Here is a 16,830-nt window from a genome sequence, read left to right as displayed (position 1 = left end):
CAGAACTATTAAAGAGAAAAAGTGTCAGAACAACATTCCTGTCCTGTCACTATTGTAAAACTACAGGAAGACGAGGAAAGAATTTCTTGATGGAATGATATGTATGAGCTCTTCTTTATTGCTAATGACTTAACAGTGTTGAAATAGGAGGAAGAGACTACCATTAACTTTATTAGGTATTTTATATATATGTATGTGTGTATGTGTCTGTCTCTCTCTCTAGGATGTAGTTAAGATTTTATTCTTACTGCTAATGTCATCATTATTATATTTTACTTTGTTTCCTTTTTACCCATCCACCATTTATTTCCCTCAACTAACATCAGAACTGTATAGAATGTCCTAGGAAAATACATACTTAGTAAATTGGTAAGGAAATAGCTAAAAGTACCGTGATTTTTCCAGTTTTATATACTTGTGTAAAATTGTGTGGTATGATAAATTTATCAGTGGCTTGCTCATTCCTAGTTTATTTTTGATACTTCATTCACCAAATATTTATTGAGGGTTTAATATTTACCAGGTACTCATTGAGTTTATATTCTAAACACATGTAATATAATACTATATATTATTAATACACATTTCATAATACAAATACACACGTGTTTGTTTATATGTATATGCCTATATGCACATGCACACACACAGGTGATATTCATTATTTGCAGTAGTAATGTTCTATGAAGTTGCCCCAAACATTAAATGAATGCTGAACCATTGCTCCTAGGGGAAATACAGGGCTAGGGTCCTGTGAGCTTTTGGTTACATTTTCTTCAACCAATCAGTACATGACCTGTTTTATGTGTATTTTTGTTTGAAGATACCTTATTTCATATGTATTGTTGTTTGATCAACATTGAACCATGACTAACAGCTCTGTAATTCATTCTTGAATGAAGCTTGTCTCACATACATATTTTCTCCTTAAGGCCCATCACAGCCTTCCTGAACTTAGGAACACTAGACAACCCTTCAGCATTACCCTTGAAGGCCATTATAAACAGTGAAATGACCAATAAAAAGTACAAAATGTAAAAAATGCACTAAATGGCAAAAAGTACATTTGCTTATAGTATGACAAGCTGAAACAATAAGGCAGAGTGTCACCTTGTTCAACCTTAGCTGGTAACTTCCACATCAGGTGACTCAGATATTTTGCTGTTAGGCATGTTTGTGAACGACTGTAAAAGTGCAGTTGAGTATTGATTTTGGATTACAAATATCCACTATTTTGGATAGTGACTTCATAAATACTCTACCAATGATGAGGATTGACTGTATATCAACTGTGTGTATATGTATCTATATATATATTGTGTGTATGTAAATATATATATAAAATATGAATTTGCTGTTGGTCTTCACTCCCCACCCCATCCTGCTCTTTCCTTTCGTTAATTGGCAGTTCTTTTTGTTCACAGTTTTCCTGTATCTCTTGTGGTACATTGCATAATTTGTTAGAAAGCAATGAAGCTTCTAGGCCTATGATATGGACAAGAAGTTCACCCTGTTACAATGAATATAATTCGTGTTAACCTTATTATGTTTGAGATTCAAACATGGTTTTTTTTCAGTTATATGTATCAAAATTATTTGTACAGATACGTAAAAAAAAATTAAACTCATTGATTAGCAAGGTCTCAGGGATATACCTCTAAGCCACTAAAAACATTTTTTAAACTAGAAAACATGTGTATGGAGGATTGTATAAAGTATGTGTGTATGTTAAAGAATAATACTGAAATGAAAACTCCTGAATCCATCATCCAGGTGGTGGAATGGAATATTACTAGTACCTTTAAAAGCCCTTTATATGCCCCTTCCCAAAAACAACCTCTCGCTCTGCCTAACTGCTCTCCTGGCTTTTATATTAATCATTCTTTTTAGTTTTCTTTATGGCTTTACCACCTAGTTATGCATGCCAAAACAGTATATTATTTAGTCTTTAGAAACTGAGTAGTAAAGACAAACTTGGGTATGAAAGGAAAGGAGGACAATATTACCAGGAGTGTATGAAGATTCTCAGGAGAAGGAAAGCTGAACAGAACCTCTTGTTCAGTCTGGCTTCAGATAACCTGAGAGTGTATAGGAACTGTTTCTGGGAAGTCAGTTGGCAAGGTCCCAAGTAAATCCCAGGACACGAGGCTCCTCACAAGCAGGATATTGGTGCTATGGGGGCTGGCTTTTTCTTCTGCAGGGGACATGGTCAGGGGGCTTGGACTGCTCTACATTCTCCTGCTTTTCAGTCCAACTGAGACCTTCCTCCAGGTCTCAGGAATATTCCAACTGCTGTGGAGCGAAATGATAGTCTTCTGCTAAACTAGGCAGCAGAGAAGAGCAGGACTCTTAACATCCCCTGGTCAGAAAAAGCAAAACAGAAGAATCTGGGGCCAGCACACCCACTCCTGTTTTGAGGTTAGAAAGGGGATCAGTGGCATTGGGAATCTTTGACAGCTCACAGTCTGTACTGGTTAACCTCTCCTTGACACTTGGCTGTCAGCCTGATATCTCCCTCCTTTTCACTCCTGGGGGCTCCTTTTATGTACCTCCTGTGTTGGATCTCCTTTTTGCTGTCACTTGACATCCTTTTCACTGATCTAGTCTCTTGTTTTGGCAAACATCTTAAAATAATTTCTTCAGAAAGTATGCATTGCAAGTAATTTATTGAGCTCTTTCATATCTGAAAATGTCTTTGTGATTATTGATTTTTCTGGCTGGATATAGAATTAAAAGTTAGAGATTTCCTTCGTGATTTTGAAGGAATTGCTAGGTTGTCTTCTTGCTCTTAGTGTTGCCATTGAGAAATCAGAAGCCATACTGGTTTGCAGTCTTTGCATGTGAACCATATGATCCTTCCCTCCCAGCACACCCTTACCTCCACTTTTGAAAATTGGAAAATCTAGCCCACAGTGGCATGTATGGACAGGAGTCTATTATCTATTTTGTCAAGTATTTGGTGGGTCCTTTTAATTTGGCAACTCATGATTTTAGTTCTGGAAAATTTTCCTGGGTGATTCTTTTGAGTTCTTCCACTTCATTTGTTTACTTCTTTTTGCTTTACTTTCTGGTACATTTCTTCAACTTTATCTTCTAGCCCTTCTATTGAGTTTTAAATTTCTTAAGGTATTTCTTTTTCAAGAGCTCTTTTTTTTTTATTTTCTGAAAGTTTTATTGTTTCATGGTTATAATAGCTTTCAGAGGATATTCTTGGTCGTTTGAAGGTTTTTTAGTTCTTGTTTAGTCTTCTTCCTTTAGGTTGCTCTTTCTGTTTTGTGATTTCTATCTTCCAAATGAGTCTACTCTCCAGATATCTTAGGAGTTTGGTGGTCTACTCATGAGTACGAATAGAGCAGTAGTTCTCGATTGGGGCCAATTTTGCCCCCCAGGGGACATTTGACAATGTGTGGAGACATTTTTGGATGTCAAAACTGCGTCAAAAGGTGCTATCCAGATTGCAGTTAAGCATCCTACAATGTAGAGGACATCCTCGCACAACAAGGAACTATCCAGGCTAACATGTTGGTAGTGCTGAGGTTGGAAAGCCTGCAGTAGAGGGACTGAAAGCTGATTGAGAGTTCTGAACTTGTGGTGGAGCTCATCAAGCAGTTCAAGTCATTATTTATATAGGTCTTTCCTTCTGAGGAAAGGGGAGCTGGTCAGATAGGCAACAAAATCTTTCTTCTCCTGCCTGAAGGATAAAGCTCTAGCTTCTAATATCCTCCCCACCCCCACCCCGTGAAGGGGGAAAGGGGAGCACTGTCTGCATTCAGTTTGTGTGTGATCACTTAATCAATCCCCTTGCTTTCCATTTAGTAGTACCCATTTCCTCAACTGCCTTGTGCCTCCAGTTCTCAGAGCCTATGTTTTACCCTGTCTAGAGTAGATCTCTGATAGAATGATGGTAGGACAGTTGCTCAGTGGGATGGACTATGGGTATGGAGGAGATCTAGGACTCTGCTTCTCTAGAGATTTCATTCAAACCTGTTCTTTTAGCCCCACCTTCTTAACCTCTAGTTCCAGGGTCATCTGGTGTTATCAGTTCAATAATTTCTTGAGAATTCTGGAGTGTAAATGGGTTTGGCTTATGAACTTTTCCTTATTTTCTCTTTGCACTTCAGCTTTCCTGACTCGCCTAAGTCAGTAGTTACCACTACTCCATCTGCTTTTTTGCTTCCCAAATTTGATGATTACTATTGTCTCCTCTCATTTCTCCCAGTCCTTTTTAAACAGTGATAGCCTCTTTGGTACCATTTTAGTGGGGTTGAGGGAGGAAAATAAATTAGATGCATTGTGTTAAATCTATCCTATTATCCTGGATACCAACATACTATATTCTAGCCTGATTTCACTTAATTCTAGTTTCCTTTTTTATGTATTTACTTTTAGTATCAAAATTATGCATTTCCGGGGTGCCTGGGTGGCTCGCTCGGTTAAGGGTCCAACTTGATTTAAGCTCAGGTCATAATCCTCAGGCCCTGGGATCCAACCCCGTATCAGGCTCCCCGCTCAGCAGGGAGTCTGCTTGAGGATATTCATTCATTCTCTCTCTCTCTCTCTCTCTCTCTCTCTCTCTCTCTCTCAAATGCTAAATAAATCTCTTTTTAAAAATTGCTCATTTCCCAGTCTTAACCTTTTGTCACATAAATGAACACCAGAGGAGAGGACTTTGTGATTGCATAGAGACACAGCTGCAGGCCGTAGTACAACATAGTACAATTCTGGTTTCATTGACCTTTTACTTAACAGAATTCTGCAAGCTACCACCTGCCTCAAATGGAACCTTGTACCACAATCCTAATCCAAATTCACCATTCTAAAAGAGTCAAACAAAGAACATCTATTTTATCAACTCTGAAATGCTATCAATTATCTTCCTTCATTTCAATTAACACACTGGCCAGGATTAGTAAAAATATGAGAAAGATAGTAGTTCATAATGATGGCTTACAACTATCTGTCAGTATTTTCCCCCACATAAATACTCGAGAACCAACTGTATTGTAGACTAAAAAAAAAAATGTAAGGATGAAATTTCAAGCATGGAAGACTTTTGGCCAGAACAAATGGCCAGATCTAGGCCTCCTGAATTTTTGCTGTTCCTTAAAATATCATTCAAGTATAATTAATAAGTATAAAATATTTACTGTATTACACCCTCTCTTCTTAGACTTAAACACCTTTTTTTCCTCCATATTCCCTTTTCTCTCCTTTCTCTCTAGCTTTCTTCATTTTATTATTACTAAAAGGGTAGGGAGAGAAGCTATGCTTTCTTCCTCACCTTTCTTCAAACAGGAAAAAGTAAAAAAGTTGACTCTATTGTCCACGAATAATCCCACATACAGATCTTGGAAAATTTCCAAAAACATGTAGTGAATTGAAGCACACTACATAAATGTATATATAAATAGAATCCCAAGGGTTTATGTGTGGACAAAAACCAATTACATTAAGCATTTCTGAAATTACTTGCTGTCGTCAGGATAAGTAGTCACAAGTAAGACATCCAGATTGAGAATGAAAACATTTGTGTAAGTCCTGCTTCACTTTGTTGTATTGTCTTCTCTTAGAGCAAAATCTTTGAGCAGTGGTTGCCAAAAAGGTCTTTCTTCGGTGTTCTGAAAGACACATTATTGGGTTTTTTTTCCCCTTCCAGTTGAGCTTTGTTAGGTTGCTTGAAGAGAGAGTTTTGAAGCTGTGGTATAATTGATGTCCAGATGATGGAATGGTGAAATCAACTAATTCATATGATGTTCAAGAAATGTTTAAGTCTGGGTTAGATTACATTCTTTTACTTGTTCCCTAATTGAGAGAAAGACCAACTTCTCCTTTAAGGCAGGCAGTATCACAAGTGTCCCAATGTAAATGAAGAACTTATCTGCTGATTGACCACAGACGTCCATATGTACTATTTTTACCTATAAAAGCTAAAGATGGTCTTATGTTTCCTGGGGTGGGGGGCGGAATACACATGTGTATACATGTATTTAATGACTTAAACTATACTCGCCTTCAGATAAATCAGTATATTGCTGTTGTATTCTGTATTATTTAATAGTCAATTCATGTACAGATCAGTCTTTGGATTATCTTTAGAAACTTAATTGATAACTATTAATCACAAGGAACTGTGTGTGCCTGTGTGTGTGTGTGTGTGTATGTGTGTGTAATGCCTGGGCCCAGGCATTGGTGTTTTATCAATCATCCCAGTTGATTGAATTGTATGGCCAATATTGAGAGCTGTATCAATTTAGAGAAAGAGCTAGATAACTCAAATGGCTGAACCAGTGGCTCTCCTGGTAGAAAGGACTTGCTTTACTATGGCAACTTGAAGGAAGATAGATTTCTCTGTGACTTCACGTGAGACTGGAGAGGTTTTTGGAGGCAAAATCATGCAAGGGTTTTCTTTATGAATTCCCTCTTCAAGTCTTCTGGCTAGATTTTGCTGGGGTGTATTTTCCTATTTGAGAATTATGTATTTCAGTTCTTAACCAAATATATGCATTGAATATACTTTCTTTCTCTGGGATTTTGAGCAGAAACATAAGATCAGATTTTCATTTTTAAAACATGACAACAAGAATGAGTGGGAGAAACAAGTTCTTCAGTAGTCCTGTCAGGAGATGGTAGTAGCTTAGACTAGTTTATGATACCTGGAAAGAGGTGGACAGGCTTGAGAAAAATTTGAGAGAAGCTCAGTAGGACTTGGTAGTGAAGAATTGGGTAGGTGGTAGTTAAGATGAAAGGGAAGGGGTCAATAACTTAAGTTTCGGCTTCAAAAGGTAAAAGCTGTGTGCACTACCGCTGTGATTTCTTATTTTGTTTAAGATATTGATAATATATGGAGAATATTACAAAGATTATTTGCCTTGAATATAAGCATACTAGTTAGTATCTTCATAAGTCATTTTGAAATGCAAATTTGTTTTCTATTCTGGTTTAATAACTTTAGTTTGTGATTTACCTCATAGATTATAGAAAAATATGTTCAAAATTATAGTACTTAAATTTAATCTTAAACTAAAGTAGACTATGAGACATCAGTAAGATGTTGATGGGACTCTAATCAATGAATTAAACTTGGCTTCTTTTTTTTTTAAAGGGGTCCCTTCAGTGTTGTACGACGATGTATCAACAGAGAAACTGGGCAACAGTTTGCTGTAAAAATTGTTGATGTAGCCAAGTTCACATCAAGTCCAGGGTTAAGTACAGAAGGTAAGAGATGGATTTCAAGTAAGTTATTTGATGTCTGGCTTTATTTCATCTCCAAAATCCATTTATCAACCTAACTTTCATCTGGGGGTGGTGAAGTGGCGGGTATAATATAGTGGGAAGTGGGTGGAGACAGTTTAAATTCCATTCTGTCAGTTCTAGAACATGGTATTTGAAAGATAGCTAGAGTAATTTACAGTTAGAGAGCAACATAAGACTGCTCTAGGCCTACGATTTTTGACTAGGAAGAAAGTGAGATCTGGATATATATTTTTGTAGGGTGTAATTTTGGGTCCTGTGGTACAGAAGATGGGATGGGAGAGGAGGAAGGGGAAATAATGGCAAAGATATGATAATTGCAGGCTCAGAAGAAATAAGATGAATTCCTTCTAAATCCATAACTTAACCATCTTTAGGATTATGGTCTAATAGAACTAAAGACTCCTAGATCACATTTGGTTTATGTCACTTAGAAGAGTATATATGAAAATTTGAAAGATCAGTATTGTTATGACATGCAGGACTTAAACTTGGTTTTAAGACCTTGGTATGGACAATCATATTTATATGTAAATATTTTTAAACAGTAGGTAAGCATTTTAAAGTTACTTTTTTTTTTTTTTTTTAAAGTTACTTTTTTTTTAATAGAATTTAACTCCTAGTTCCACATAGCCACAATTCACATGTGCTCCTACTTGAGCTGGCACAATTGATTATATTTATTTTTCTAATTAGCCTGTCTTCTAAATTCAGGCTTTTTGACTGTCCAATAAAAGATATCCTTCTTTATTCTTTTTAAATCTCCCAAGAACAATGCAGTTGATAGTTGAAGTTGGAAAAGCTAAGGCAGAGTAGCCTATTTATATTTTATCCAATTATCCTAACTTTGAAAAGTAAAATCCCACATACTGTGAGCTCCAGGTTAATCTGTTTCTGTAGATCTTTCTTGAGGATCATTGCTTTTAAATACTTTTTTAACCCTTTGAATTATTACTATTATCCATATACTGATTATAGAAGATTGTTGTTACAACAAGAACTGATTTTTTTTAAAGTGTTTTAATCCTTAAAATATTGTGGTAAGATTCAGAGGTTTTAGATCTCATGGTTTTATCTTCCGAAATTGGCTATTACTACTTTTTTATATAAATTATTTTATAAATTTAGCAGAATTTAAAATTTACTTCCAAGCAGGTTTTGCAACTTCCTTAAGTTTCTTAAAACTTTACTGCATGTAAGTTTAATATACTGTATTTGATATTTTGTACCTCAGTTGTTAACTAATAAAACCTTCCTAGGTCCTGAACCTAGTTTATTAAACCTGTAGATGTGTTGAATCTTTATTTCTCTTAAATGTTTTGTTACTGTTGATGAACTTAGTAAGAGTCTAGTTTAAAATCACAAGTCTAAATCAGTTACTCAATATACCAATTTTATATTGATTTATCTCATTGTTATACCTAATTCTGAATCTCTCTTGGCTAAAGACATTTTTAGGGAGGCAATTGATTGCTTTCTCAGTTGGCTGAGGTTTATTGACAGATTTTTTCAGCAAGGGATCTCTGCTGCTACAGACTCAGACTGCCAGGCTGAACCTCTTTTTTTTAATTGTCACCTAGTTAAGCAATCAAATGCCAAACTTAAAAGGGTGGGGCGTGAGGGGGCTCACTTGTAGTACATGTCTCTGAATGTATCTTGTCTTTACCTAATAATATATGGGAGCCTGCCACTGAAATTGTGGCTCACTCCTTCATTGTTTCGGCATTGCTTTTGCTATATAAATGTCTTCCAAGTCCTATTGTGAAGACAAGGCCAGGTCATTTCATTGATCCTATGTGGTTGGGCCACAGCCTTTAAGATATGATACCAGTTGAATTCCACATATTACTCATGATTTTATCTGGTTTTGATAAGGGTTCATTGTTACTCAAATGAAAATGTGTCACTTGTCCTTTATATTTATGGCACCAAAATGTAGTTTTCCCATCTTCTTTAGCACCAAGAAGCAAAATCAAAATTCCATTTCCACTACATCCTTCCACCATTTTTCCTTTTCTTTCTTTCTTTCTTTCTTTCTTTCTTTCTTTCTTTCTTTCTTTCTTTCTCTTTCTTTCTTTCTTCTTTCTTTCTTTCTTTCTTTCTTTCTTTCTTTCTTTCTTCTTTCCTTCCTTCCTTCCTTCCTTCCTTCCTTCCTTCCTTCCTTCCACTGGCATCCCATATCCTTTTTTTTTTAAGATTTTATTTATTTATTCATGAGAGACACACTGAGAGAGAGGCAGAGACACAGGCAGAGGGAGAAGCAGGCTCCATGCAGGGAGCCCGACATGGGATTCGATCCCGGGTTTCCAGGATCATGCCCTGGGCCGAAGGCAGCGCTAAACCGCTGAGCCACCCGGGCTGCCCCCCATATCCTTTTATTACTCATTTTCACACTATCTTACTTTAACTTGGATACATTTTAAGATAGATATAATAAACATTTTATATATATAAAACCGCTGACCAATTTCCCCTTCCCAATGTCTTCTAACTCCTTTCCAGTCACTGCAGGCAAAACATCTTATCCCTTTTGCCCTTCCAGTCCATTTACAAACTTTTAGGTCCAAAAAAATGACCTCATTCATGGTTAAGTGTAAGAGATGCTATATTAAGAAGAAACATATTTTGAAGTGAAATTTAAAACAAAAGGAATCTGCTGTAAGTTTGAATAAGAATATCCAGAAATAATTTTATTTACTGTTACATTCTCGTCTAATTAAGCCTCTTTCAAGCAACACATAATTTAAAATCTATTATTTATTCTTTTTTATTTTTTAAATTTACTTTTTAATTTAAATTTTACTTAGTTAATATTGGTTTCTGAAGTAGAATTCAGTGATTCATCACTTCCATTTTTTAAAAATTTTTGTCTTTGTGGTTTATTTGACCTTGTCATTGCCTCAATATTTTTTCTTATTTTAGTGCATTTGTATTCAAATACATTATTGAGTAAAATAGGTTTTGAAAAGGGTCATCTGAGGTCCTAACATATTCTGTTTACTTGGACAGATCATTATAATACAAAGACAGATAAAAAGAGCACCTACTTTTTTTATAAATTTATTTTTTATTGGTGTTCAATTAGCCAACATATAGCATAACACCCAGTGCTCATCCCATCAAGTGCCCCCCTCAGTGCCTGTCACCCAGTCACCCCCACCCCCCGCCCACCTCCCCTTCCAACACCCCTAGTTCGTTTCCCAGAGTTAGGAGCCTCTCATGTTCTGTCTCCCTTTCTGATATTTCCCACTCAATTTTCTCCTTTCCCCTTTTTTATTCCCTTTCACTATTTTTTATATTCCCCAAATGAATGAGATCATATAATGTTTGTCCTTCTCCGATTGGCTTATTTCACTCAGCATAATACCCTCCAGTTCCATCCATGTCGAAGTAAATGGTGGGTATTTGTCGTTTCTAATGGCTGAGGAATATTCCATTGTATACATAAACCACATGTTCTTTATTCATTCATCTTTTGATGGACACCGAGGCTCCTTCCACAGTTTGGCTATTGTGGACATTGCTGCTATAAACATCGGGGTGCAGGTGTCCCGGCATTTCATTACATCTGTATCTTTGGGGTAAATCCCCAGCAGTGCAATGGCTGGGTCGTAGGGCAGATCTATTTTTAACTCTTTGAGGAACCTCCACACAGTTTTCCAGAGTGGCTGTACCAGTTCACATTCCCACCAACAGTGCAGGAGTGTTCCCCTTTCTCCACATCCTCTCCAACATTTGTGGTTTCCTGCCTTGTTAATTTTCCTCATTCTCACTGGTGTGAGGTGGTATCTCAATGTGGTTTTGATTGGTATTTCCCTGATAGCCAGTGATGCAGAGCATTTTCTCATGTGCTTGTTGGCCATGTCTATGTCTTCCTCTGTGAGATTTCTGTTCCTGTCTTTTGCCCATTTCATAATTGGATTGTTTGTTTCTTTGATGTTGAGTTTAATAAGTTCTTTATAGATCTTGGATACTAGCCCTTTATCTGATACATCATTTGCAAATATCTTCTCCCATTCTGTAGGTTGTCTTTTAGTTTTGTTGACTGTATCTTTTGCTGAAGAGCACCTACTTTTAAGAGGCTTATGGTTTAATAGTCTCCAGCCATTGTTTCTAACATTGTTTTATAAGAACATGTAATAAATTCTAAATACATAATTTACAAATTAGCTTTTGAAATGAAATACTATGTATTAGTTGGAGACCACTTGTATGTTTTAATATTTTAAATTCTCTTTGCTCCACTGAAGGTGAAATTATTGTAATTATTTGAATATCTGTTTTCTGTTTTTCCCAATAAAATCATAATTTCTTTTCAGTAGGAGTTCTTAATTTACAGGCTGTGGGGTATCCAAGAACCCCTTAAATTGTAAGCAGAATTAAATGAACATATATATTCATTTGTAGGAAGAAAGTCCATAGCTTTTATTAGATTCCTAAAAAGGCATATTATTCCTAACTAGTTCAGTTTCTTCTTTCACATGTATGAAAAAATGAAATTGATGCTTATGAACATGAGATGAATAACAAGTTTTTATTAAATGAAAGCTGGGTGAATTTATATTAGGATATTACTTCTCATCAGAGGATATTTTCATACTTACATACACAGCCTCTATTAATGAAATTCCTTGATGATTATCTTAAAACTTTTAATTAATGCACATTTTATCTCTTACTCTACTAAACCACTAATTAAATTAGGCTTTTTTTGTTTTAAAAATAGGTATCAAAATTAATTTAGGTAAATTGTTTTAAGGAAATTTTAAAGAAGGTAAAATATATAGAATTAGAAACAGAATTGACAGTTCTCAGATCTTGAAGGGACTCATTTCTTTATGGTTCAATTTTAGAAGTTCAAAAATGGCAGTTTTTATTTTAGAAGAATATTGTCTTCTAGAAAGAATATAGATTGGGTTCCAGTTTACCTAGTCTCTAAGAATATCTCATTCTAAAGGTCCCAGGTAGCAGATGATGTCAGTGAAATTGGAGGAGTATAAGAACCTTTGACAATTCTCCTCGCCATAAAAGAAAGAGGAAAACCAGTAAAAATAGAATCCAACTTTTTCAGAACTCTGGAAGTTAACCAAAGGCTTGCAGCTACGCAGGAAGAATTTATTCAGGAAAAACTGCTGATTCTTGCTAAGAACAGTGAGCTTTGTGGCATTTTAACTTGCCCCATTGCCATCCCCCTCTCTCCAGTTCCATAGTAACCTTGAAAACAAAGAATTCATGGTGAAAACCAGGAGCCTTGAAGCCACCAAAGGAGGCAGAACAGGGATAGAATTCCTTGAAAGCCTCTGGCCCACGAAATTGTCATTATTGATCTATCTGGTAGTTCCCTGAAAGGGACCCCACTTGCAAGGCTTGTCTTTATTTGGTCTGACTCAGAGATTGCCTACTACAAAATACCTTTTTCCTGAGGGCATCTGTTGAAAATTTTCAGAGACAGTTTACCTTCACAGCTACCTGAGGCCATAGAGAGTAACAGCTGGGGCAAACAAAAAGCTAACCTAAAAGCTTAAAAAGAAAAACTGGGTAGTGAGAGGTCTGTGGGGGCTCTGAAAAAGCTACAAACATATTTGTGGGAATCAAGAAGGCCATGAACATGTATGAGACTGTGCATATGCTCAGAAAAGCCCTAACAAGGCCTTAAGCTCTCAACTGTGGCTTTCAGGCTGTGCAAGTAGGAATTGAACGCTAAGGCAGAGTTGTCAACTCCCTGAGGGTTAAAGGTATGCCCTAACACACAGCCCCTGAATAAGCAACAGCTAAACTAACCAAGAGAGACTTAGTGGCCACATACAACAAAGGATGTAGACTTTATAGAATTGGTTCCAAAAACTCAACAAGTAGGAACAAAAACTCACTAAACAAATAAGAATAAAAACTGCAATGGGGAAAGGATGGTGTTTTTGACAAGTGGTATAGTACAATTGGACATCCACATGCAAACTCTAGAGGAAAGGAGATTCTAATTTCCAGAGTTGACCTAAAACATCTGGTTTTCAACCAAAAAATTGGGACATACAAAGAAATAAAGTAGGACTCATTAACGGGGGGGGGGGGGGGGAAGCAATCAATAGAAATTATCCCTGAGCAAACTGAGTTGTTGGACTGACTAGAAAAGTAGTTTAAATCAGCTATTTAAATGTGTTCAAAGAAATGAAACTGTCTAAAAAAACTAAAGGAGAGTATGAGAATAAGCCCACCAAATAGAAGCTACCAATAAAGAGAAACCATAAAAAGACACCCAAGTAGGAATTCTGGAGTGCAGAAGTACAATAAACAAAAACAATTTTACTGGAGGTACTCAACAGAAGATTTGAGCAGACAACAAGGAGTTAGCAGTCTTAAGGATAGGTCCATTAAGATTATTTAAGTTGAGGAACAGAAAGAAAAAAAGGTTAAGCAAAATTAACAGAACCTCAGAGACATGTAGGATACCATCAAGCACATGAACATATGTATAACTGGAGTCCCAGAAGGAGAGGAGAGAAAGAGATAGAATATTTGAAGAAATAATGGCCAAAAAATTTTCAAATGTGATGAAAAATCTAAACCTACACATCAGAAAATCCTGAGAAACTCCAAGTAGGGTAAACTCAAAGACATTTCATAATCAAACTGTCAGAAGTGACAGAAGTAACTCATTATGTACAAGGGATCCTTAATAAGATTAATAGCAGACTTCTTGTCAGAGACCATGGAGACCAGAAGATAAGAGGGTAACTTCTTCAAAATGAGTAAGATTGCCTACCAAGAATTCTACATCCAGGGAAATAATACTTCAAAAATAAAGACCTTCTTAGATAAACAAAACTGAAAAAATTCATCACAAGCAAACCTGTCCTACAAGAAATAGTAAAAGTAGTCCCTTAGGCTCGAAAGAAAACCCTAGATAGTAACTAAAACTATGAGAAGACCTAGAGTATCAGTAAAGGTAATTGCATATGTAAATATGAAAGACCGTACAAATGTATTTTTGATTGCAACTTTTTTCTCCTGATTTGAGAGACTGCTGCTTAAAGCAATCAAGAACAAAGTTGGTAGACTGACATTACTCCAGTACTTAATTTAAAGCTACAATAATAAAGACAGTGTAGTCTTTGTGAACGAGAAAACCAAAAAGATCAGTAGGAAAGAGAGCCCAGAAATACATCCACACAAATACGGCCAGCTGATCTTTAAAAGCAAAGGCAATGGGGAAAGGATGGTGTTTTCAGCAAGTGGTACTAGTACAATTGGACATCCACATGCAAAAAAAAAATGGATTTAAACATAGACCTTACTATTTTTTTTCAGAAAAGTTTACTCAAAATGCTTTTCTCCTCAGAATGGGAACAAGGTAAGGCTGTTCATTCTCACCATTCTTATTCAGCCTAGTGTTGGAAATCATCACAATAAACCAGGGAAAGAAAATATAAGCATATAGTTTGGAAAGGAAGAAATGAAACTTTTCATTTCTAAATGACATGAAAGCCTATATACAAAATCCTAAGGATCTTCAACAAAACCTCTAGAACTGATAAGTAAGTTCATCAGCAATATAAGATGAACATACCAAAACCAATTATATTTCTTTATTTCTATTTACTTGGCAAAGAATACTGGGAAACCACAGTTAAAAGCATTATGCTATTTGCAATTGCCCAAAACAAAAACAAAATGAAATTCTTAGGTATAAATCCCATAAAATATCTATAAGTCTTGTAAAAACTACAAATCTCTGATGAAAGAACTCAAATATCTAAATAAATGGACAGATGTACTCTTCATGGATTGGATGACTCAACAAAGATGTCATTTCTTCCCAGATTTATCTATGGGTTTGTTCCAATTCCAGTTAAATTCCCAGGAAGATTTGTTGTTGAAATGGAAAGGCAAAAGAACAGGAATAGAAAAAACAACTTTTGAAAAGCTGTAATAAAGTGAGAGAAATCATTCTACCCCACTTTTTAAGATTTATATAGCTGTCTTGTGTGGTACTGGCAGAGGACTAGACTGAGATCAATGGAACAGATTTGATTGCTCAGAAGTAGCCCCACACAATTATAGCCAACTGATTTCTGGCAAAAACTCAAGCCCAATTCAGTGAAGAAAGAATAATTCTTTAAAGCATTTATTTATTTATGAATGAGAGCGAGAGCAAGTGGGGGAGGAGCAGAGGGAAAAAGAGGGGGAAAGACTCTCAAGCAGACTCCTCACTAAGCGTGGAGCCCACTGCAGGGCTCGATCTCAACCCCAAGATCATGACCTGAATCGAAACCAAGAGTCCAATACCTAACTATCTGAGCCACCCAGGTGCGACAAGAATAGTGTTTTTTTTTTTTTTTAACAAATGGTAATAGAGCAATAGCCCAAAAATTGAACCTCAATCTAAATCTAATATTTTAGAATTACCTCAGAGTTTATCACAGATTTGAAGGTGAAACATAAAACTATATAGCTTTTAAAAGAAAACATACCAGAAAATCATCAGGACCTAGGATACGGAGTTCTTAGACATGATACCAAGTGTACAATTTAAAGATAAAGAGCAAAATTCCAACATTAAAAAAGAATCCAGTTACCCAGTGGGTAAAAAACTTGAACATTTTCCAAAAAAGAATTATACAAGTTTCTACCAAGCACATGAAAATAATGTTTAACATCCGTAGCTATTAGGGAAATATAAATTTAAACCACAACAAGATCTTATACCACAACTATTAGAACAGCTGTAATAAAAAATAATACTATGTTCTGGAAAAAATATAGAGAAACTGGATCTTTTATAAATTGCTGATGGTGGGATCCCTGGGTGGCGCAGCGGTTTGGCGCCTGCCTTTGGCCCAGGGCGCGATCCTGGAGACCTGGGATCGAATCCCACGTCGGGCTCCCGGTGCATGGGGCCTGCTTCTCCCTCTGCCTGTGTCTCTGCCAATCTCTCTCTCTCTCTCTCTCCCTCTCTCTCTGTCTCTCATGAATAAATAAATAAAATATTCTTTAAAAAAATAAAAATAAAAAAAAATAAATTGCTGATGGGAATATATAGGATAAAGTGATTCTGGAAAATAGTATAGCAGTTTCTTTGAAAAATTAAACATAGACTTGCTCAACAATTCAGCAGTTGTACTCCAGGAAAATGTACATCTCAGAGAAAGGAAAACCTATGTTCTCACAAAGACCTGCAAGCAAGTTTTCATAGCAGTTCCATTTGAAATGGTTAGAATGTAGAAAGAATTAAAGTGTCCTCTAGTGGGTAAATGGTTAAACAAATTGGACTACATCCCTACCATGGAATAACTATGCAGCAAAAAAAAAAAAAAAAACCCACAAAACCTGTTGATGCATGCAACTACTTGGATAGCTCTCAAGGGAATTATGTATGCTATGTTTTTTAAAAATAATTTCTGAAAGGTCATAAACCATGTGATTCCCTTTATGTAAGTTTTTAAGTAATAAAATTATAGAACTGGATAATAGATTAGTGATTGTCAGGCATTAGGGATCACAAACTTTGTGAGAAGTATGAGAGAAGGGGAGGTAGGTATGACTCTGAAGGGATAGTACATTAGGATCATGGGGGGGGTCTTT

General features: G+C 36.0%; 1 protein-coding gene across 8 annotated transcripts in view; it reads left to right on the top strand.

The window, feature by feature from the left end:
- CASK (calcium/calmodulin dependent serine protein kinase) overlaps window positions 1–16,830 on the top strand; it is a 345,585-nt gene that overhangs the window by 59,399 nt on the left and 269,356 nt on the right. For 4 of the 8 annotated variants that reach the window (XM_041740867.1, XM_041740864.1, XM_041740870.1 and 1 more), the window contains exon 2: window positions 7,103–7,233. In XM_041740867.1, coding sequence (XP_041596801.1) covers window positions 7,103–7,233 — 131 coding nt within the window. The remainder of the gene's footprint in view (window positions 1–7,102; window positions 7,234–16,830) is intronic. The other 4 variants (XM_041740872.1, XM_041740865.1, XM_041740871.1 and 1 more) reach the window with 1 other exon arrangement.

Source organism: Vulpes lagopus, chromosome X (assembly GCF_018345385.1).
Source record: "Vulpes lagopus strain Blue_001 chromosome X, ASM1834538v1, whole genome shotgun sequence".
Taxonomy (NCBI): Eukaryota; Metazoa; Chordata; class Mammalia; order Carnivora; family Canidae; genus Vulpes; species Vulpes lagopus.
This window is presented reverse-complemented; position numbering and strand designations above follow the sequence as displayed.